This window comes from Mesoplodon mirus (genome assembly GCF_964341445.2).
Source record: "Mesoplodon mirus genome assembly, chromosome: 2".
NCBI lineage: Eukaryota > Metazoa > Chordata > Mammalia > Artiodactyla > Ziphiidae > Mesoplodon > Mesoplodon mirus.
The window spans coordinates 122812459-122835906 of record NC_138977.1 but is presented as its reverse complement, the minus strand read 5'-3'; the positions used below and the strand labels follow the sequence as shown (position 1 = coordinate 122835906).

Below are 23448 nucleotides of genomic sequence, written 5' to 3'. Positions count from 1 at the left end.
GATCCTGCCTGCTGCTAAGGACATTTGCATGAACTTTTAGGAGAGGCTGCAGCTCAAATGGTGGCACATGTTCCTCTTTCGGCTAGCACCATAAGTAGATGAATTGATGAAACAGCAGAGGATATTGAGGCACAATTGTTAGAGAGGATTAGTGAGTCTCCGTGGTACGCCATCCAGGTTGACGAGTCTACTGATGTTGACAACAAGGCAACAATGCTTGTTTTGTGCAACATGCTTTTCAGGAGGATGTGCCTGAGGATATATTATGTGCACTTTTGTTGCCAACCAACAGCAGAGCTGCAGAACTATTCCCAGTCTTTGAATGATTACATATCAGGAAAACTGAATTGGTCATTTTGTGTCGGTATATGTATGGACAGAGCGGCTGCCATAACTGGACGGCTTTCTGGTTTCACTACTCTGGTCAAAGAGGTCGCTTCTGAATGTGAGTCTACCTACTGTGTCATCCATAGAGAAATGCTGGCTAGCTGAATGAAAAATGCCACCTGTTAACAACGTTTTGCAGGATGTGATTAAAATTATCAACCACGTTAAAGTCCATGCCCTTAACTCATGGCTGTTCACGCAGCTCTGTGAGGAGATGGACGCAGAGCACACATGTCTTCTTTCATACACAGAAGTGAGATGGCTTTCTAAAGGTAGATCACTGAACAGTGTTTTTGAGTTATGAGAGCTGCTCCAGAGATTTCTTTCAGAAAAACAGTCACCACTGGCAGCACATTTCAGTGACACAGAATGGGTGGCAAAACTTGCTTACTTCTGTGACATATTCAACCTGCTCAATGAACCCAATCTGTCACTTCAGGGGAGAATGAAAACTGTATTCAAGTCGGCAGATAAAGTGGCTGCATTCAAAGCCAAATTGGAATTATGGGGGTGACGAGTGAACACCGGGATTTTTGACATGTTTCAAACATTAGCAGAGATTTTGAAAGAGACTGAGTCAGGGCCTTCTTTCTCCCAGCTGGTGCATGATCACCTATCTCAGCTTTCAAAAGAGTTTGAGCATCACTTCCTAACCACAAAGACCCCTGAACTGGGAAGGAATGGATCCATGACCCATTTGTGAATAAGCCAGGTGAATCGACTTTGTCCATGCTAGAAGAGGATCAACTGCTCGAGATCGCAAATGATGGTGCCCTCAAAAGTATGTTTGAGACAACTTCAAATCTCCATACGTTCTGGATTAAAGTCAAGGTGGAATATCCTGAGATTGCCACAAAAGCACTGAAAAGCCTGCTTCCATTTCCAACATCCTATCTTTGTGAAGCAGGGTTTTCTGCAGTGACAGCAACCAAAACGAGATGATGGAGTACAGTGGACATAGGAATACATCTTGGGTATCACTGTCTCCCATTCCTCTCAGATGGGACCATCTAGTTGCAGGAAAACAAGCTCAGGGCTCCCACTGATTCTGCATGATGGTGAGTTGTATAATTATTCCATTATATATTACAATGTAATAATAATAGAAATAAAGTGCACAGTAAATGTAATGTGCTTGAATCATCCCCAAACCATCCCCCCACCCTGGTCCGTGGAAAAACTGTCTTCCACGAAACTGGTCCCTGGTGCCAAAAAGGTTGGGGCCTGCTGCCTTAGAGGGCATTTACATAATTTTTTTCCCCACAATGAGCCAGGAACTAATAACTTGGATTTTCTTTAATTGCTCCTGAAAAGTTGCAGTCTTGGGCATGCACAGTCTTCAGGTTGCCAGACATGACGGACTTTATTTTTAAGCCTGGATTAGGAGTTGTCCCCAGGTCAATATTTACACAAAGGTGTATTTAAGACGCTTGTGCAATGAAGATTCCACTCAGTTCTGATGAGTCTGATGAGGGTTAGGGACACTGTCCCGGTGCCTGTGTCCTGTCCTGATGGCTCCTGAGTGGAGGCAACGTGCACGGCCTTCCTGACATCCAGGGCTGACTGTGATCAGTGGACGGCCCTTCTCAGCTATTTCCCTAGTTCTCCGTGGTTGCCTGGAACAGAGCTTCTGCAATAGGGGACTGAGGAGAGTAGAGATGCCAGCTTCCTGCCCTCCCAAGGTAGGGCCACAGCCACAGACAGAGCCTGTCCAGGCTGCACACACCAGAGGCTGGAACGGAGCATCTCAGGGCTCAGACGCTGTGGGTCTCACTGTCCTAACCGAGTTTCAGGAGGTCTTCTTGAGTGGGTGTTTCTCCATTTCCTCTGTGCCCTGAGGACAATTTCCAGAGACTTTAAATGAGTATTTTTGTTATAATTCTCACCAGTTAAATTGTTGTTTTGCTGGGAAGAGGACCTGTCAAGCTGCTGGTCTGTCAGTCTAATAGGCCCATCTCCAAAGAAATTTTTAACGTCATATTTCAGATGGAGTTTCAAGTTACAAGTTTAGTAATTTTAAAAATTCACTTATTAACAAAACCAAAAAATAAGCAGAAATGTTAGAAATCTTCCATTATGAACATCGTTTTGAAAAAGAAACATACATTTACTTGTATTTTGGTTTAAATAAAAAAGTTTTGGGACTTCCCTCGTGGCTCAGTGGTTAAGAATCCGCCTGCCAATGCAGGGGACAGGGTTTGAGCCCTGGTCCGGAAAGATCCCACATGCTGTGGAGCAACTAAGCCCATGCGCCACAACTACTGAGCCTGAGCTCTAGAGCCTGTGAGCCACAAATACTGAGCCCACGTGCTACAACTACTGAAGCCCACGTGCCTAGAGCCCGTGCTCTGCAACGAGAAGCCACCGCAATGAGAAGCCTGCGCAACGCAACGAAGAGTAGCCCCCCGCTCACCGCAACTAGAGAAAGCCCGCACGCAGCAATGAAGACCCAACACAACCATAAATAAATAAATAAACAAACAAATAAATAAAAGGTTTAAATAAAAAAATTAGAGCTATAAATAAGAACATTAATTTTTCTTCTAAGTCTTAAATTTGTGCCCCCAAATAACTGGGAACATTTTTCAGCTTAGGTCACAGGAGGTACAGTGGGAACAACCAGTCTACTGTCAGTAGCATCACCGCCCACAGGCAAAGGCGGGAGCTATCGTAATGGTAACTGTGTAAGTCAAACGAGAAATAAAATTCTCCTTTGCTCTCGGATAGTCCAGAATCCTGCCGCTGTCCATGGTATAGAAACGTACATTCCACTATGTAGCATCAAGACATCAAAATTAACTTCAAGTCTAATTTACCTAAATTCAATTCTCACTCTTAGGTCTAATGAGAAAAACCTAAAGACTTTTGCTGAAAGATGAGAAGGACACACATTCAGTGAAGGGAAATATCTGTCAACAGCCCATGTCTGCATCCCTGAAACCATCAGACAGGAGCTCCCACACACAGAAACCTGCTGCTCTACTGGCTGATTTTCTAGGGTTTTAAACAAGATGCAGGGAAATCTCTGCTCGCGGTGCTATTTTCAAAATCCATCCCTTATTCCTCTGTACATGTCCGAATGAAATACATTCTTCAAGGCCCACTTCAAGCCTCATCTCCTCCAACAGCCTCACCCTAAGTCCAGCCAACTCGCTCCATTTCAGTCCTGACCACAGGCAGCACCCACTGTGACCGGAGTGGTTAGTGCTGGCTCTCCCTGGCATGGCTGCTGCTTTTCTTTGCTGCACTCCCGGCTGAAATGGAGAAACCCTGTTCCCATCGGATCAAGAAAGGAATGCAACAGTGAAAGTAATTTGTGCCCCCCTTCCCTCCAGTTTTCTGGGTTCTCCACACTAGCAATACTGAGAAAACACTCTCCCCTCATCTGACCAAAAATCTTTCCTCACTTTTGCAAGGATGAGTTTTAGTTTCCATAGATAATCATAAAAAGTAATGAATCTCAAGTATATTTTCCAAACAACCCTTTTTTCAACGTCAATGGATCATAATAAATAGAACACCCCAGCCATTAAAAATTAATACCCTTTTCTAATATACCTAGTCCGACAAAATCTTAATATCATCATAGTAGGCAAATATGAAGTCCAAAAGAATTAAACTTTAGCATCATGATTAAATTTTTGCAATTCCAAAGTACAATTAATCAGATATAATTTTCCCAATACAGCCAGCAAGGTCAAGGATCATTAGCCTAATTACATTTCCTTTTTATTATGTCATTAGGCTTTTTGCTTATTTGTTTTATAGCCATTTACTTACAAGTATAAAAATAATATTTTGCCCAAAAGAAAATTTTTTAAAAAGAGGTTATTTTTGTTACATTCTTTGAACTGACTGGGTATGCTCTACAAATAATTATAGGAAAAGCATCTCCAAAAAAAGTAATGAATCTTTCAACATCTAAAACAAACCTAGGATCCACAAAACATATGTTCTTCTAACTACAGCCTTGTATTTTGATGTGGTTTTCTACATAAATACACTTTTAAGGCTTGCAACAGAAAGGTATTCTATTATTGATAAAAACAGACATCCTGTTAAAAATTACAAAGTACCAAATATTTATGATGTATTCCCCAAAGCAGATCTAAATTGTCTTATTATAAGATATTTGGTATTTCAGACATTATTTTAGGTCTATGAGACAAATAGAACCATCCAATCAAAACACACCCTTGGGGCTTCCCTGGTGGGGCAGCAGTTGAGAGTCCACCTGCCGATGCAGGGGACATGGGTTCATGCCCCGGTCCGGGAAGATCCCACATGCCGCAGAGTGGCTGGGCCCGTGAGCCATGGCCTCTGAGCCTGCACGTCCGGAGCCTGTGCTCCGCAACGGGAGAGGCCACAACGGTGAGAGGCCCACGTACCGCAAACAAACAAACAAACAAACAAACAAACAAACAAAAACACCTTGCCAGCTACGACAGGAAAACTTAACACCAATACAGACAACTAGACTTATACCTCTCAGATGATCATTCAGGCCATCAGCCTGTGAACACTGAAATATCAACTGATTATGATAAAACTTATTTTTTATCTAAAGATAAATATTTGCACTTAGTAAAAGTAAAGCAGAGATTCACAGGTAAAATACATAACCTTTTTTTTCTCTTCTGACCAATCAATCTTACAATAGTATACTGAAGTCCAGCTCAAACGTTTTCCCAGCGCCCCAACATAGTAGGAAAAATCCTTTTAATGGCAATTACTATTTCATGTAAGAATACTTGGAGGCGTTACATTACACGCTCCCACGCAGGAACATTTAAGTAATGAATGCTTCTTTTCCCATTGTTATTATGAAGTTTTGCAACACACAAAAAAAGCCTTTTTAGAAGTTAGGTCAGCAAGCACAGTGGCAAGATCAAACAAAATGCCAAATGTCTTTTATTAACTCCCCTAGTAATAAGTAGCAGATTTAACTATCTATTTTTCTAATCATATTTCCAGAAGCTGAAGCCAAACAAATACTTAACTATCATGAATTCCTTTTCTCCCCCATTCTTTGGGCAGAGCATTTTAATGTGATAAATAGAACAGAAGAAACCCAGGAAGAAATTCATTTGTTGCATTAAATGGTTACATAAATGGCAATTATGTATTTAAAAAGCAAAACAGATTCTTTTCATTCACTCTTGTTAAGTTCTGTGTGCAAATTTATATTGTGGGAAGCATGTTCCTTTATACACCTTTTAAGAATTATTAGACATTTTTGACTTAAGGCATATTTTACAGAGACGTCCCTTTTTGTGGAATCAAAACTATCTCCACTCAACATTTGGTGCGTTTAACCACAGTGGCTGTATCTCCACCCACTATTTATTTGCCACACAAGCAAAAGGCCCTCATTTTTACTGCTTACAAAAGCTGATGTGTCTAAGGCTCACATCACTCTGATAAACTTTTATTTAATTGGGCAAATATCCTATTTGGTGGTATCATAGTTTATGTACTTATCAAAATCTGTTAGAATACAGAAGAGGCTTTAAAAGTATCTCCACACGCAATTTTATAAACGTAACTAGTCATTTAAATATGGAGCACATATGAAAATCAGTACAAATTCAGATTCTTTTCAAAAAGGATCTATTCTAGTCTTCTTATAAATCCCATCCCACACTTGCCCTCAACTATAATATTTCACATCCACACCTACGGCTAACGATGAGGAACACAGGCTCTGCAGCCGGACGGCTAGGTCTGCACCCAAGCTCTGCCCCTCACTGCGCTGGGGGCGTGAGATCGTGCCTGCATCTCAGCTTTGTGTGCTGTGCACCAGGGGTACGGGGTCTCCCTCACAGGATTAGGGGGTGGGATGAGCCAGCCTGGGGCTGCGCAGACAAGGACCACAGCCTGCAGGCTCCGCGGCGGCCGGGGCTGCTGCCAGGATCCCCGCTGCTACTAGTGCTGCTGCTGAAGCTGCTGCTGCTACTGCTGTTTCCCAAAGTATCTCTGCTCGGACCTCATCTGACACTGGATTAACTAGAAACCTCTTTGTCAGGGAACTCCTACTGTCAAGATCACTCCAGTGTAAATTCTCCCACTTCCCTGCTCATAAGCTTGGGTTAATTTAATCTTTCCTTGGACATGAAGATCCTGAGGTGACTTAGGGTCACTCTCAACATTAACAGGCACTGAACTCGCCTGTGAGACACAGGACATGGGGCACCACGCACTCGCTCTGGGACGTTCCTTAAAAATTGGCAGGTGCGTGTGTGTGTCATGTTTCAAACAGGGACCTCACCTTCCTCTTGGTTCCGTGGGCGACAGGGTTGTTGTTTCACTGAGTGAGCAGCTCGATATTTAATTCTGACCTATAAGCATCACGCTCATTCGCTAAAGGAGAACTACATGAAATCATAGTCTGATAAAACTATACCTTCTCAGCGAATCTCCTTATGCTTTCATAACCTCACAATGAAGACCGGTGAGCTAAGACGTAGGCACACAACTTAAATACAGGTTCCATGAAAAAATAAGGAAAGCTCTGTGTTGGGTTCCCTGGAGGACAAAGGGCTGAGAGACACCAGACATGCCTCACTGTAGCCGCTCCAGAGTCCAGAGAGCAGCCCCTTCTCTTTACGCCACAGAGCAAGCTGTCCAGGTGGGGAACCTCTGTGGTCACACAGAAGACATCTCCCGAGAGAGCTACTAAAGACCAGTGCATCCAGCCGCAGACTTACTTTCAAGAGGACAGATCACAGAAATATTATCCAGCTATTTTAAAGTATTGGGAGAAACCAGAGCTCTTGGCTTCCACCGTGTGTGAGAAGAGTGGCTAGAAAAACCTCCATAAACACAGGCTATAGCATCAACGACAATCAGTCTCACTCGAAATCAGTGTCCACATATAACAAGGGCAACCACAGGTCAGTGGTTTGGACTGTGCAGGTCCGCTGACACACAGAGTCTTTTCAGTAGTAAATGCTGCACCACGACACGAGCTGAGGGTGGTTTTGTCCATGGATGTGGAACCTCGGATATGGGGGGACCCCGAATACGAGAGGCTGATTCTAATTTGTACAGAGATCTTGGACTGCACAAAAGTTGGTGCCCCAAGTCCGTGTTGCTCAGGGCTCAGTGTGCTTGCATGCATATGGAAAATACGTTTTCCGTAAATGAAATTTTACATGTCTCAAGTAGTTGGAATGGGTACATGTTTCTTCCAAATACAACAGAGTTAAAGAAAATTGGCTTTCTTCAGCCATCTAACACTTTGTAGCAGATTTTTCTCTTACCAACATACTGGAAAAATTACTTCATCCCTCCCAAAACAAACCTGAATAGCAGAGCTGAGTACAAGACCCTGGCCAAGGATATGCTGACAAGCTCATCAGGAGTCAGGATGGAGACTGATCCACAAACCCTCTTTAAGCTGCAGGTCAATAGCTGTGTCACCACCAACGGGTGCAAATGACAGCACTGGCAAAGGCTCATACCCACAGTTTACTGATGGGCTCACGACAGGGTGAGGCCACTGTGCAGACATGATGCTGCACATGATGGTCGTGTGCAAGGGGGCCATCTCATGCCAGCTAGCTGAGTCTGAAGTCTTCATGATTTGGACAGAAATCTTATTTCAGTAGGCTTAAAAACTGAACGCTACGTCAAAAAAACATGAAATCGTACACTTGCAGGTAACATGTGGCAGCTTCCTCATCTCTGTTCATTTAACAGAAAAAAAGTGGTGACAGGAGATATGGAGGGCGTGCTTGGCATTTTGAAGAATTTCATCCCTAGACTAGTGACGTCCGCATCACCCCTGCCCTTCATCACGTGACAACCCTGCTGCCTCGCTCTACCCAGCCTCTGTGCTCCCCGCCCGTATTCCCCACCCAGACAGCTTTTCCATTTCTGATACAGTCCATGGGAAGAGGTGTGATGACTCAGCCTACATGTACTATATGCAAACATGCTGTTTAGAACATTTACCTCTGCCAGAAAAACGTGGTTTTCCATTTACCTTTATTCCACTGACAAAGCCACCTTGGCGATATTGCTTATTTTGAGATGAGTTATTTTCTGGCTTTTAATCACTACAGGGTATAGCCACTGATATGTATAAAGCCCTCCTCCTCCAGCCAGCTGGCTTATTTGTTAAACAAATATCTATTCAGTACCTTTTCTGATCTAAAGTCACCAGCAACCAGCTGTGCCATCATAAATGGTTCTGGAAAATGCAACTGCATCATATTTGGGTTTGCATCATCGTCAGATTAATACAGATGCCTGTGGTGAGGCTGCCCCCAGCTCAGCTACAGGTTCCGTTCAAACCCACCCCTCCCGGCTGAATTCCATAGCACCCATCTGGGGGCAGCTGTCTGCTTCGAAATAAATATGGATGGAAATACCTCTGGGTCAGACTTCTAGCTACAACTTCCAGGTCAGTAGCAAAAGTTCACAGAATCACATCACCGCTTAGTTGCCACTCGCCTCGGGAAGCTGTGCCAGCTTCAGGCCTCATTTCTCTCTATTTGTTTCACTCAAAAAGACGGAGCTGCCCACCATCCCTCCACTTCAGGGTGAAGGATGGGCAGCAACAGCAATACCTTCCTTCTGGCCTCATTGTTCTAAGACTTTACTACACTTTCCTGAATGGCCGCCTTGAGAAATTTACAAAATCATTTCACAATCAAGGCCACTGGGTGGATCAGTGGAAAAACATTGCATGAAAATGTTTTCCTCCAAATGCACTTTTCCTTATCTTTAGGACTCAGGTGTCACAGGATAGATCAAAAATGCTGACACAGAATGGAGATGTTGGAACTGGATACAAGAGTCCCTTCCCTGTGTCAAGTACAAGGTGACTGTTTAGCTGGGTTCTGCAGGGCATCCACTCAGGTATTACAATAGCAACAAAATACCAAACACATGACTGGTTACTAAGGACTGGATTTCTTGCTTGCTTTTCTTTGCTCACTCTTACCTTTCTTTCCATCCATACTAGCACTAATACAGATTTCAATCAAGTGACAGTTTGTTTCTAGACAAGTAATTCTGGAAACAAGCAATTGCTGAAATTTTGGAAATATGTATCATGAAGCTACAAATAAAGTAGTCAGAACATGATCCCTTGGTGGAGATGATTATTTGTTGTTCTATCTGGGAAAGTCTTACTTGACTTCATGTTCTAAAATGCTAACCTCTGTTACCTGCTTACAGACTGTGGAGGGTACACAGCCCAGAAAAGAATGTCAATGTTGGGCTTCCCTGGTGGCACAGTGGTTGAGAGTCCGCCTGCCAATGCAGGGGACACGGGTTCGTGCCCGGGTCTGGGAAGATCCCACATGCCGCGGAGCAGCTGGGCCCGTGAGCCATGGCCGCTGAGCCTGCGCGTCCGGAGCCTGTGCTCCGCAACGGGAGAGGCCACAACAGTGAGAGGCCCACATAACGCAAAAAAAAAAAAAAAAAAAGAATGTCAATGTTTTTCTCTAATGAAAGTTCACACTTATGCCCAAAACACTGTCCAATTTCAGAAAACACATGAGTACTCACTTGTTTAGCCTTGGTCTTTGTGATGGTGTCAGAAATCGGTTTCTTCCTTTCCTTTACAGTAGTTTTAGAAAATAATTCCTCAAATTCATGACAATCTATGGATGGCTCTTCAATTTTTTCCCAAATAAGTGAAGCACTGGAGTCTCTAAAGTTAAGCAAAATATCCATGAGAGAGCCATCAAACCAAACTGCAGGACGTTACAGTGAGCAGGGACAGATGGGGACAGGGAGGACAGAGGTGTCAGAGGAGCAGGGAGAGGACGGCAGGCAGCGGAGGACGGAGGGAGATCGGGGGAAGATGCTCTTTTCTGTACAATCACCATTTGCTTAATCAACGTGATGAGAAACAGCATCAATACAGAATGAGACATTTGCCTGGAAAGAATCATTTCCAGGAATTCTCAGTCATCAAGTCGCCATATAAAAACATAAAAGAAGAACCCTTCTCTGTATGGCTCTCAAGGCAGGAAATGTCTGATATCTCACAAACCCAACCTGACCCATCAGCTTTGTGGGTTATTTGTGGGTTGAAAATAAATCACTTCATGCCCACAGAGGCACCTTCATCTCCCCACCGCTGCCCATCACTGCATGTCACCTGACTCTTCAGTGACTGTGGAGTCATGTAGTGCCACCTAAAAAGGGGAGATCCATTCAAAAAAACCAAAACAAAAAGAACTTCATATACTGCATATGGATAAAATGAGTTTGGGGCACATTTGGAAATGATGCCTTGGCACATAGAAGTGACCCAGCAAATCACTCAGAGAATGAGTTGCAAAGTCAGAAGTAGTCAAAATAGATACGTTCCTCTCCCACTATGATTCAGTGGAGAGGAAATTAATATAAGAAATGAAAATGAACCTGTTCAATATCCTATTTCTAAATCTGTGCCACATCACACACACACACACACACACACAAATTCAAAGAGTCACGAGAACTTGGGACAAGGAAGTCCAGTGAAATTTAAAGGGCATGTTTTTTTCTCCCACTGGCACATTCCACAGCCATGTCCCAGTACCGTCCCAGGGGTCGGGGAACCAGGTTATGGACCACCCATGGATAAGTAATACACCAGCAGTGTACCTGCTGGGAGACATTCTTTTACAAATATCATATATTTTATAGAAATCATAGAAGTGTGTGATTTTATGACCTCACAGCTCTGCATATCATCTACAGAAGTGCCATGAGATGCTCAGAACTAAATCATTTCACACATGGGGTGTGGATGTGTGTATTTTTGTGTAGCACATTTCTGAATAGTAAAACAAGACCATGCCTTCAAAAGGATGCAGGAAACATCCTCAAGAGTCAGTCTGGGGCCTCCCTGGTGGCGCAGTGGTTGAGAGTCCGCCTGCCGATGCAGGGGATACGGGTTCGTGCCCCGGTCTGGGAGGATCCCATATGCCGCGGAGCGGCTGGGCCCGTGAGCCATGGCCGCTGAGCCTGCGCATCCGGAGCCTGCGCGTCCGGAGCCTGTGCTCCGCAACGGGAGAGGCCACAGCAGTGAGAGGCCCGCATACGCAAAAAGAAAAAAAAAAAAAAAAAAAAAGAGTCAGTCTAAGGATCTGATTTACTTTTATAAGCTATTTATCAGAGTGAGGTTCTGCAATGAGGCAACAGAGCATGTATGCTAAGAAAAATATATCCATCTATAAAAGTCAGTCAAAAACTATATAGACAGAAATCTGTACATTGATTCGTGTCATTTGTTTTATCCCTTTGATACTTCTGGAAAAAAGTCTAAAATTGCTTCACTAAATATTGAAGCAATCATCTACAGGCAAGTTTTATTTTCATTTATTTTATTTTTACTCATTTTTCTCCAGAGTTTTAAAGGAAAATGCTTCCCTTGTATTGACAATATTGTGCAAAGATGAGCCCCTGTTCACATTACCTTTTACTGTGCAGTTGAATTCTCGTCCAATACAGAGGCTTCATCGGCCGACAAGGCTCTATTGGCTGCTTCCTGCTGCCTTTGTCCTGGTTCAACCCGAATCCAAACAAGCTAGCTGGCAATGGTGGAGGAAGAAATCCACATGCCTGCGGTGTTGGTGAAGTGCTACTCCCAGCTTGTGGTGGGAGAGCAAGGCCGGATCCAGGAAGCAGAGGGGGTGGGGGGGGTGGGGGGACACCTGTTCCAGGAGCAGGAGGAGGGGGAGGGGCTAGAGGAGGCGGAACCCTCACACCTGGCAAAGGAGGAGGGGGGGCAGGAGGAATTCCTTCACTGGGAAGAGGGGGCGTGGGAGGAATTCCCACTCCGGGAAGAGGGGGGGCGGGAGGAATTCCCACACCGGGAAGAGGGGGTGCGGGAGGAATTCCCTCACTAGGAAGAGGAGGCGCGGGAGGAATTCCCACACTGGGAAGAGGGGGGGCGGGAGGAATTCCCACCCCGGGAAGAGGGGGTGCGGGAGGAATTCCCTCACTGGGAAGAGGGGGCGCGGGAGGAATTCCCACACTGGGAAGAGGGGGCGCGGGAGGAATTCCCAACCTGGGAAGAGGTGGGGCGGGAGGAATTCCCACGCCGGGAAGAGGGGGGGCGGGAGGAATTCCCACCCCGGGAAGAGGGGGGGCGGGAGGAATTTCCACTCCGGGAAGAGGGGGGGCGGGAGGAACTCCCACCCCGGGAAGAGGGGGGGCGGGAGGAATTCCCACGCCGGGAAGAGGGGGGGCGGGAGGAATTCCCACCCCGGGAAGAGGGGGGGCAGGAGGAATTCCCACGCCGGGAAGAGGGGGGGCGGGAGGAATTCCCACCCTGGGAAGAGGGGGTGCGGGAGGAATTCCCTCACTGGGAAGAGGGGGCGCGGGAGGAATTCCCACACTGGGAAGAGGGGGCGTGGGAGGAATTCCCACCCCGGGAAGAGGGGAGGCGGGAGGAATTCCCACCCCGGGAAGAGGGGGGGCGGGAGGAATTCCCACTCCGGGAAGAGGGGGGGCGGGAGGAATTCCCACTCCGGGAGGAGTGGGGGCGGGAGGAATTCCCTCACCAGGCAAAGGTAGGGGAGGGGGTGGCAGCATCTCTGGACCAGGCAGAGGAGGAGGTGAGGGGCACGGTGGGCTGGGCAGTGCAGGCTCAGGCGCGACATGGGGTGGGGGCCGTGGAGGAGCCACGGTGCCCAGACCAGGCATCTGGCGGGAGAACGTGGGAGACAGAGGCAGTGCAGGGGGGATGTCACAGATGTTTTCAGAGGAGGGGAAAGCAGAGTGCTCGTGGCTGGTTTCAAACTCCGTGTGAAAAGAAGGATGGGAAGGCTGTGAGCTCGCCTGTCCTTGACCATCAGACCAGGGCGGCGACGTGGGTGGTGGAGCCTGGAGGGATGGATGTGCATCGAGCTGAACTGATATTTGCCTTGGAGACACGACCAAAGAAACCTCTGCGCAGAATTTGGTCTGAGGTCCGGGAGGTGAGGACGGCCTGGCTGAGTCTCCACTTGTGGCCTCAGGCTGGGTGCCCGTGAGAGGATGTGTCAGTGTCCCACCCTCCTCTGTTGGGGAGGTCTGGATGGACTTTGCCTGTAAAATCCTTTGATGCCCTACTTCCTTTTCTCCCAACCTGAGAGCTCGCAGACACGCGTCTCCAGAGGCGGCCGCCTCCAGGTCTGCGGCCGGGTACTGTTTCTCTAGCTCAGCTATTTTGGTCCTCAGATCCTCAATGGTCTGCTCCAGCTGCTGAATGACAGTGGCCTGACCCTCAGATTTCATGTCACAAACTTCCTGAGGGGCAACAGAGACATCACAGTTAAATATAAAATAAGGAATACTCAAAATACCAAAAACTAGTCTTACAAAATTAAGCAAAATGTATTTGTTTGTTATAATACTTCTAAACGCTCCCTCCATGGAAAGACACTATTACTACTTCCACTTGTCCCTTCTTTTCCATCCTCGGATTTCAAATTAGTTTACACATGTGACCATGAAGTCCTAAGGCCCCTGTCTAATCTTCGAATGAAATCATGGAAGACCGGCAGACCGCTGAGAAGAGGGAAGAAAAGGCTGACTGACAGACCCACATAATGCCACCATAGGCTACTCCCTTCCTGCCCAGTAACATCTCCTATTAGGACGTTCCCTAAAGACATTTTAAATCCTGAGTTTTAAAGTTAATCACAACCTTTAAAAGGTAATCTCTAAGGGGTGGAGAAGTGTCCCAAAGAGAGCTACAATATGTGAGCAGGGATTGCGAGCTTGGGAGCCTGAACCAAGATGGCACAGTAGAAGGACGTGCTTTCATTCCCTCTTGTGAGAACACCAGAATCACAACTAGCAGCTGGAAAATCATTGACAGGAAGATAATGGAACTCACCAAAAAAGATACCCCACATGCAAAGACAAAGGAGAAGCCACAATGAGATCCTAGAAGAGTTGCAATCACAATAAAATCAAATCCCATAATGGCTGGGTGGGTATCTCACAGACTGGAGAACACTTATACCACAGAAGTCCACCCACTGGAGTGAAGGTTCTGAGCCCCATGTCAGGCTACCCGAGCTGGGGGTCCAGCAACGGGAGGAGGAATTCCTAGAGAATAAGACTTTGAAGGCTAGTGGGATTTGATTGCAGGATATTGACAGGACTGGGAGAAACAGAGACTCCACTCTTGGGAGGCACACACAAAGTACTGTGCACATCGGACACAGGGGAAGGAGCAGTGACTCCATAGGAGACTGAACCAGACCTACCTGCTGGTGTTGGAGGATCTCCTGCAGAGGCGGGGGGTGGCTGTGGCTTACCGTGGGGATGGGGACACTGGCAGCAGAAGTTCTGGGAAGTACTCCTTGTTGTGAGCCCTCCAAAAGTCTGCCATTAGCCCCAACAAAGAGTCCAGGTAGGCTCCAATGTTGGGTTGCCTCAGGTCAAACAACCAACAGGGAGGGAACCCAGCCCAACCCATCAGCAGTCAAGCAGATTAAAGTTTTACTGAGCTCTACCCACCACCAGTCCCTCCCATCAGGAAACCTGCACAAGCCTCCTAGAGAGCCTCATCCACCAGAGAACAGACAGCAGAAGCAAGAACTACAATCCTGCAGCTTGTGGAACAAAACCCACATTCACAGAAGGCAGACAAGATGAAAAGGCAGAGGGCTATGTACCAGATGAAGGAACAAGATAAAACCCGAGGAAAACAACTAAATGAAGTGGAGACAGGAAACCTTCCAGAAAAAGAATTCAGAACAATGATAGTGAAGATGCTCCAGGACGTCAGAAAAAGAATGGAGGCAAAGATCGAGAAGATGCAAGAAATGTTTCACAAAGACCTAGAAGAATTAAAGAACAAACAAACAGAGAAGAATAATACATTAACTGAAATGAAAACTACACTAGAAGGAATCAATAGCAGAATAACTGAGGCAGAAGAACAGATAAGTGACCTGGAAGACAAAATGGTGGAATTCACTGCTGCAGAATAGAAGAAAGAAAAAGAATAAAAGAAATGAACACAGCCTAAGAGACCTCTGGGACAACATTAAACACAACAACATTCGCATTCTAGGGGTCGCAGAAGGAGAAGAGAGAGAGAAAGGACCCTAGAAAATATTTGAAGAGATTACAGTCGAAAACTTCCCTAACATGAGTAAGGAAATAGCCACCCAAGTCCAGGAAGTGCAGCAAGTCCCATACAGGGTAAACACAAGGAGAAACATGCCAAGGCACATAGTAATCAAATTGGCAAAAATTAAAGACAAAGAAAAATTATTGGGCTTCCCTGGTGGCACAATGGTTAAGAATCATTGGCATGATATTCCATGCAAATGGAAATGAAAAGAAAGCTGGAGTAGCAATACTCATATCAGATAAAATGGACTTTAAAATAAAGAATGCTGGGGACTTCCCTGGTGGCACAGTGGTTGAGAGTCCGCCTGCCAATGCAGGGGACACGGGTTCGTGTCCCGGTCCAGGAGGATCCCACATGCTGCAGAGCGGCTGGGCCCGTGAGCCATGGACACTGAGCCTGTGTGTCCAGAGCCTGTGCTCCGCAATGGGAGAGGCCACAACAGTGAGAGGCCCGCATACCGCAAAAAAAAAAAAAAAAGAATGTTACAAGAGACAAGGAAGGACACTACATAATGATCAATGGGATCAATCCAAGAAAAAGGTATAACAATTATAAATATACATGTGCCCAACATAGGAGCACCACAATACACAAGGCAACTGCTAACAGCTGTAAAAGAGGAAATCGACAATAAAACAGTAATAGTGGGGGACTTTAACACAGCACTTACAACAATGGACAGATCATCCAAAATGAAAATAAATAAGGAAACAGAAGCTTTAAATGACACAATAGACCAGACAGATTTAACTGATACTCATAGGACATTCCATCCAAAAACAGCACATTACACTTTCTACTCAAGTGCGCATGGAACAATCTCCAGGATAGATCATATCTTGGGTCACAAATCAACCCTCAGTAAATTTAAGAAAATTGAAATCATATCAGACATCTTTTCTGACCACAACACTATGAGATTAGAAGTGAATTAGAGGGGAGAAAACGTAAAAAACACAAACACATGGAGTCTAAACAATACGTAACTAAATAAGCAAGAGATCACTGAAGAAATCAAAGAGGAAATCAAAAAACACCTAGAAACAAATGACAAGGAAAACATGATGACACAAAACTTATGGGATGCAGCAAAAGCAGTTCTAAGAGGGAAGTTTATAGCTATAGAAGCCTACCTCAAGAAACAAGAAAAACCTCAAATAAACAAACTAACTTTACACCTAAAGGAACTAGAGGAAGAAGAACAAACAAAACCCAAAGTTAGCAGAAGGAAAGAAATGATAAAGATCAGAGCAGAAATAAATGAAATAGAAACAAACAAACAAAAAAACAATAGCAAAGATCAATAAAATTAAAGCTGGTTCTTTGAGAAGATAAAATTGATAAACCATTAGCCAGACTCATCAAGAAAAAGAGGGAGAGGACTCAAATCAATAAAATTAGAAATGAAAAAGGGGAAGTTACAACAGACACCGCAGAAGTACAAAGCATCCTAAGAGACTACTACAAGCAACTCTATGCCAATAGAATGGACAATCTGGAAGAAATGGACAAATTCTGAGAAAGGTATAACCTTCCAAGACTGAACCAGGAGGAAATAGAAAATATGAACAGATAAATCACACATAATGAAATTGAAACTCTTATTAAGAATTTTCCAAAAAACAAAACTCCAGGACCAGATGGCTTCACAGGTGAATTCTATCAAACATTTAGAGAAGAGCTAACACTCATCCTTCTCAAACTCCTCCAAAAAATTGCAGAGGAAGGAACACTTCTAAACTCATTCTATGAGGCCACCATCACCCTGATACCAAAACCAGACAAAGATACTACAAAAAAAGAAAATTACAGACCAATATCACTCATGAATATAGATGCAAAAATCCTCAACAAAATACTACCAAACAGAATTCAACAACACATGAAAAGGATCAAACACCATGATCAAGTGGGATTTATCCCAGGGATGCAAGGATTCTTCAGTATACACAAATCAATCAATGTGATACACCATATTAACAAACTGAAGAATAAAAACCATATGATCATCTCAGTAAATGCAGGAAACACTTTTGACAAAAATAAACACCCATTTATGATAAAAACTCCCCAGAAAGTGGGCATAGAGGGAACCTACCTCAACATAATAAAGGCCATATACAACAAACCCACAGCAAACATCACTCTCAATGATGAAAAACTGAAAGCATTTCCTCTAAGTTCAGGAACAAGACAAGGATGTCCACTCTCGCCACTATTATTCAACACAGTTTTGGAAGTCCTAGCCTCGGCAATCAGAGAAGAAAAAGAAATAAAAGGAATACAGATTGGAAAAGAAGAAGTAAAACTGTCACTGTTTGCAGATGACATGATACTATACATAGAGAATCCTAAAAATGCCACCAGAAAACTACTAGACCTAATCAATGAATTTGGTAAAGTTTCAGGATACGAAATTAATGTACAGAAATCTCTTGTATTCCTATACACTAATGATGAAAACTCTGAAAGTGAAATCAAGAAAACACTCCCATTTACCATTGCAACAAAAAGAATAAAACACCTAGGAATAAATCTACCTAGGGAAACAAAAGACCTGTATTCAGAAAAGTATAAGACACTGATGAGAGAAATTAAAGATGATACCAACAGATGGAGAAATATACCATGCTCTTGGATTGGAGGAATCAATACTGTGAAAATGACTATACTACCCAAAGCAATCTACAGATTCAATGTAATCCCCATCAAATTACCAATGGTAATTTTTATGGAACTAGAACAAAAAGTCTTAAAATTTGTATGGAGACACAAAAGACCCTGAAGAGTCAAAGCAGTCTTGAGGGGAAAAAACGGAGCTGGAGGAATCAGACTCCCTGACTTCAGACTATACTACAAAGCTACAGTAATCAAGACAATATGGTACTGGCACTAAAACAGCAACATAGATCAATGGAACAGGATAGAAAGCCCAGAGATAAAGCCACGCACCTATGGTCAACTAATCTATGACAAAGGAGGCAAGGATATACAATGGAGAAAAGACAGTCTCTTCAATAAATGGTGCTGGGAAAACTGGACAGCTACATATAAAAGAACGAAATTAGAATACTCCCTAATACCATACACAAAAATAAACTCAAAATGAAATAGAGATCTAAATGTAAGACCGGACACTATAAAACTCTTAGAGGAAAACATAGGAAGAATACTCTTTGACATAAATCACAGAAACATCTTTTTTGATCCACCTCCTAGACTAATGGAAATAAAAACCAAAATAAACAAATGGGACCTAATGAAAATTAAAAGCTTTTGCACAGCAAAGGAAACCATAAAGAAGACGAAAAGACAATCCTCAGAATGGGAGAAAATATTTGCAAACGAATCGTCGGACAAAGGATTAATCTCCAAAATATATAAACAGCTCATGCAGCTCGATTCTGAAAAAACAAACAACCCAATCCAAAAGTGGGCAGAAGACCTAAATAGATATTTCTCCAAAGAAGACATACAGATAGCCAAGAAGCACATGAAAAGCTGCTCAACATCACTAATTATTAGAGAAATGTAAATCAAAACTACAAGGAGGTATCATCTCACACCATTTAGAATGGGCTTCATCAGAAAATCTACAAACAACAAATGTGGAGAAAAGTGAACCCTCTTGCACTGTTGGTGGGGATGTAAACTGATACAGCCACTATGGAGAACAGTATGGAGGTTCCTTAAAAAACTAAAAACAGAATTACCATATGATCCAGTAATCCCAGTACTGGGCATATACCCAGAGAAAACCACAATTCAAAAAGACACATGCACCCCAATGTTCATTGCAGCACTATTTCCAATAGCCAGGTCATGGAAGCAAACTAAATGCCCATCGACAGACAAATGGATAAAGAAGATGTGGTACATATATATACAATGGAATATTACTCAGCCATAAAAAGGAATGAAATTGGGTCATTTGTTGAGACGTGGATGGATCTAGAGACTGTCATACAGAGTGAAGCAAGTCAGAACGAGATAAACAAATATCGTATATTAACACATATATATGGAACCTAGAAAAATGGTACAGATGAACCGGTTTTTAGGGCAGAAATTGAGACACAAATGTAGAGAACAAACGTGTGGACACCAAGGGGGGAAAGCTGTGGTGGGTTGGGAGTGGGGGGGTGATGAATTGGGCCCTTGGGTTTGACATGTATACACTGATGTGTATAAAACTGATGACTAATAAGAACCTGCTGTATATAAAAAAAAAGAATTCCATAACTTCCAATATTAAATCTCCCTTCCTTGAAGTGGAGATAATAATGGTGCCTTATCTCTGATGGTTGTGATGAATGAGATAAAGCCTATAAGTTACTTAGCCCACTGGGTAGTGTATTATGAACACCCAATAAATGTTAGCTATTTATTTATTTATTTTTTTTTTTTTTTTTTTTTTTCCCGTACGCGGGCCTCTCACTGCTGTGGCCTCTCCCGTTGCGGAGCACAGGCTCCGGACGCGCAGGCTCAGCTGCCATGGCTCACGGGCCCAGCCGCTCCGCGGCATATGGGATCCTCCCAGATCGGGGCACGAACCCGCATCCCCTGCATCGGCAGGCGGACTCTCAACCACTGCGCCACCAGGGAGGCCCATGTTAGCTATTTAAAAAAAAAAAAAAACTAAGGGAATCTGAATCAAGTATGGACTTTAGGTAATAATAATGTATTGATATTGGTTCAATGACAAAGGTACTTCCTAATATAAGATGTTAATAATAATTTTTAAAAAAAGATAATCTCTAAAAGGATCTCCAATAAGATCAAGGGAAATATTTCTGATATCCACATGGGCATATTCATATATCTTAAGTGCATGTATACAACTTACATCACATTACTACAATTCAAATATTTTATCCAAGGCACTTCAGAAAGGGATGCCTTTTGTCACCACAATTTATGAAGATGGCTGACAGCAACTGTGCCCCCGTGTAGGTTACCCTCACACCCACACAGTGTCTTCCTCTCCCAAGGGGACACTTTCAGGAAAAAGTGTTTGGGGTATAGAAAAGGGGGAAGCCCTCTGGGTAAACTGATTAGCAATAACAGATGAGTAAGAAGAAAAGACAAGAGAGAGGAATGGGTAGAGAAAAAGGAGAAAAGCAGGGACAGGAGGTAGGAGAGAAGGGGGGACAGACTCCAGCTGACTAAAGCTCAGGATCACACACCTGCTCACACAGGCTCAACTGCTCCCTTAAGGCTGGAATGAGAGGGGAGGGGGCAGGGTCCCCGTGCTCAGAACTGCTTCTCCAGAGCATCCAGGGCTTTTCACAGATGACCCCAGGAGAGGCCCACATGAGGAGCCACCATCCACAGCATGGACACCTACTACCTTTCCCTCTCTTCATCTACTGTGGAGGAATAATTAAGAGGTTAATACAAAGATGACACAAACTACTGGATTGGCCAAAAAGTTCATTCGGGTTTTTCCAGAATTTCATTTTTTTTTATAGCTGAGTAATATTCTATTGTATAAATGTACCATATCTTCTTTATCCATTCATCTCTTGATGGAAACCTAGGTTGCTTCCATATCTTGGCAATTATAAATAATGCTGCTACGAACACTGGGCTGCATGTGTCTTTTCAAATTAGTGTTTTCTTTTTTTTTTTTCTTCTTCAGATAAATACCCAGGAGTGAAATTGCTGGGTCACATCGTAGGTTTTAGTTTTTTTGAGAAACCTCCATACTGTTTTCCATAGTGTCTGCACCAATTTACATTCCCACCAACAGTGTATGTGGGGTCTGTTTTCTCCACATTCTCACCAACATTTGTTATTGTGTTCCTTCTTTTTCTTACATTTTCTTTTTAAAAAAATTTTATTGAAGTATACTTGATTTACAATGTGTTAATTTCTTCTGCACAGCAAAGTGACTCAGTTATATATACATATATATATTCTGTCATTGTGTTCTTTTTGATGACAGCCATTCTGACAGGTGTGAGGTGATATCTCATTGTGGCTTTGATTTTCATTTCTCTGAGGACAAATGATGTTGAGTATCTTTTCATGTGCCTGTTGGCCAACTGTAGGTCATCTTTAGAAAAAAGCTTATTCATGTCTTTTGCCTATTTTTAAATTGGAGTTTTTGTTTTCTGTTTTTAATATTTATTTATTTGGGCTGCACTGGCTCTTAGTAGCAGCATTCAGAACCTTCATTGTGGCATCTGGGATCTCAGTTGCAGCATGCATGTGGGATCTAGTTCCCTGATCAGGGATCAATCCTGGGCCCCCTGCATTGGGAGCACAAAGTCTTAGTCACTAGACCACCAGGAAGTCCCAGGGGTTTTGTTTTTAATGTTGAGTTGTATGAGCTATTTATGTATTCTGTATATTAGCCCCTTATCAGTCACATAATTTGCAAATATTTTCTCCCATTCAGTAGGTTGTCTTTTCATTTTGTCGATGGTTTCCTTTGCCATGCAAAAGCTTTTCAGATTAATTAGGTCCCATCTGCTTATGCTGGTTTTTATTTCTTTTGCTTTAGGACAGAGATTCATAAAACTACTGCTATCATTTGTGTCAAAGACTGTTCTGCCTATCTTTTCTTGTAGGAGTTTTATGGTTTCTGGTCTTACATTGATATTTAGGCCTTTAATCCATTTTGAGTTTATTTTTGTGTATGATGTTAGAAAATATTCTAATTTCATTCTTTTAAATGTAGCTGTCCAGTTTTCCCAGCACCACTTATTGAAGAAACTGTCTTCTCCATTGTATACTCTTGCCTCCTTTGCTGCAGATGAATTTGACAATATAAGCTCAGGTTTATTTCTGGACTCTCTAATCTGTTCCATGGATCTGTGTGTCTGTTTTTCTGTTGGTACCATATTGTTTTGTTTTGGGGTTTTTTAAAACATCTTTATTGGAGTATAACTGCTTTACAATGGTGTGTTAGTTTCTGCTTTATAACAAAGTGAATCAGCTATACATATGCATATATCCCCGTATCTCCTCCCTCTTGCATTTCTCTCCCACCCTCCCTATCCCACCCCTCTAGGTGGTCACAGAGCACTGAGCTGATCTCCCTGTGCTATGCAGCTGCTTCCCACTAGCTATCTGTTTTACATTTGGTAGTATATATAAGTCCATGTCATTCTCTCACTTCGTCCCAGCTTATCCTTCTCCCTCCCTGTGTCCTCAAGTCCATTCTCTATGTCTGCATCTTTATTCCTGTCCTGCCCCTAGGTTCTTCAGAACCTTTTTTTTTTTAGATCCATATATATGTATTAGCATACAGTATTTGTTTTTCTCTTTCTGACTTACTTCACTCTGTATGACAGACTCTAGGTCCATCCACCTCACTACAAATAACTCAATTTCATTTCTTTTTATGGCTAATAGTCCACTGTATATATGTGCCACATCTTCTTTACTCATCTGTTGATGGACACTTAGGTTGCTTCCACGTCCTGGCTATTGTAAATAGAGCTATTAGCTCTCCTGGCTATTGTAAATAGAGCTGCAATGAACACTGTGAGTACCATATTGTTTTGATTACTGTAATTCTGCAGTATAGTCTGACGTCAGGGAGCCTGATTCCTCTAGTTCTGTTCTTCTTTGTCAAAATTATTTTGCCTATTTGGAGTCTTTTGTGTTTCCATAAAAAATTTTAAAATATTTGTTCTAGTTCTGTGATAAACACCCTTGATATTTTGATAGGGATTGCACTGAATCTGTGGATTGCCTTGGGCACTATGGTCATTTTAAAAACATTAATCCTTCCAGTTCATGAACATAGTGTATCTTTCCATCTGTCTGTGTCGTCTTCAATTTCATTCACCAGTGTCTTATAGTTTTCCAAGTACAGGCCTTTTACCTCCTTAGGTAGGTTTATTCCTAGGCATTTTATTCTTTTTAATTTGATGGTAAATGGGATTATTTCCTCAGTTTCTCTTTCTGATAATTTATTGAGGTGTATAGAAAGGTGACAGATTTGTTTATATTAATTTTATATCCTT

At 43.2% G+C, this 23448-nt stretch overlaps 1 protein-coding gene across 1 annotated transcript in view; it reads right to left on the bottom strand.

Moving 5' to 3' along the window:
• FMN2 (formin 2) overlaps nt 1–23448 on the bottom strand; it is a gene marked incomplete at both ends in the record, with an annotated part of 319676 nt that overhangs the window by 177633 nt on the left and 118595 nt on the right. The window contains 2 exons of the mRNA XM_082631007.1: nt 9907–10051; nt 11810–13626. Coding sequence (XP_082487133.1) covers nt 9907–10051; nt 11810–13626 — 1962 coding nt within the window. The remainder of the gene's footprint in view (nt 1–9906; nt 10052–11809; nt 13627–23448) is intronic.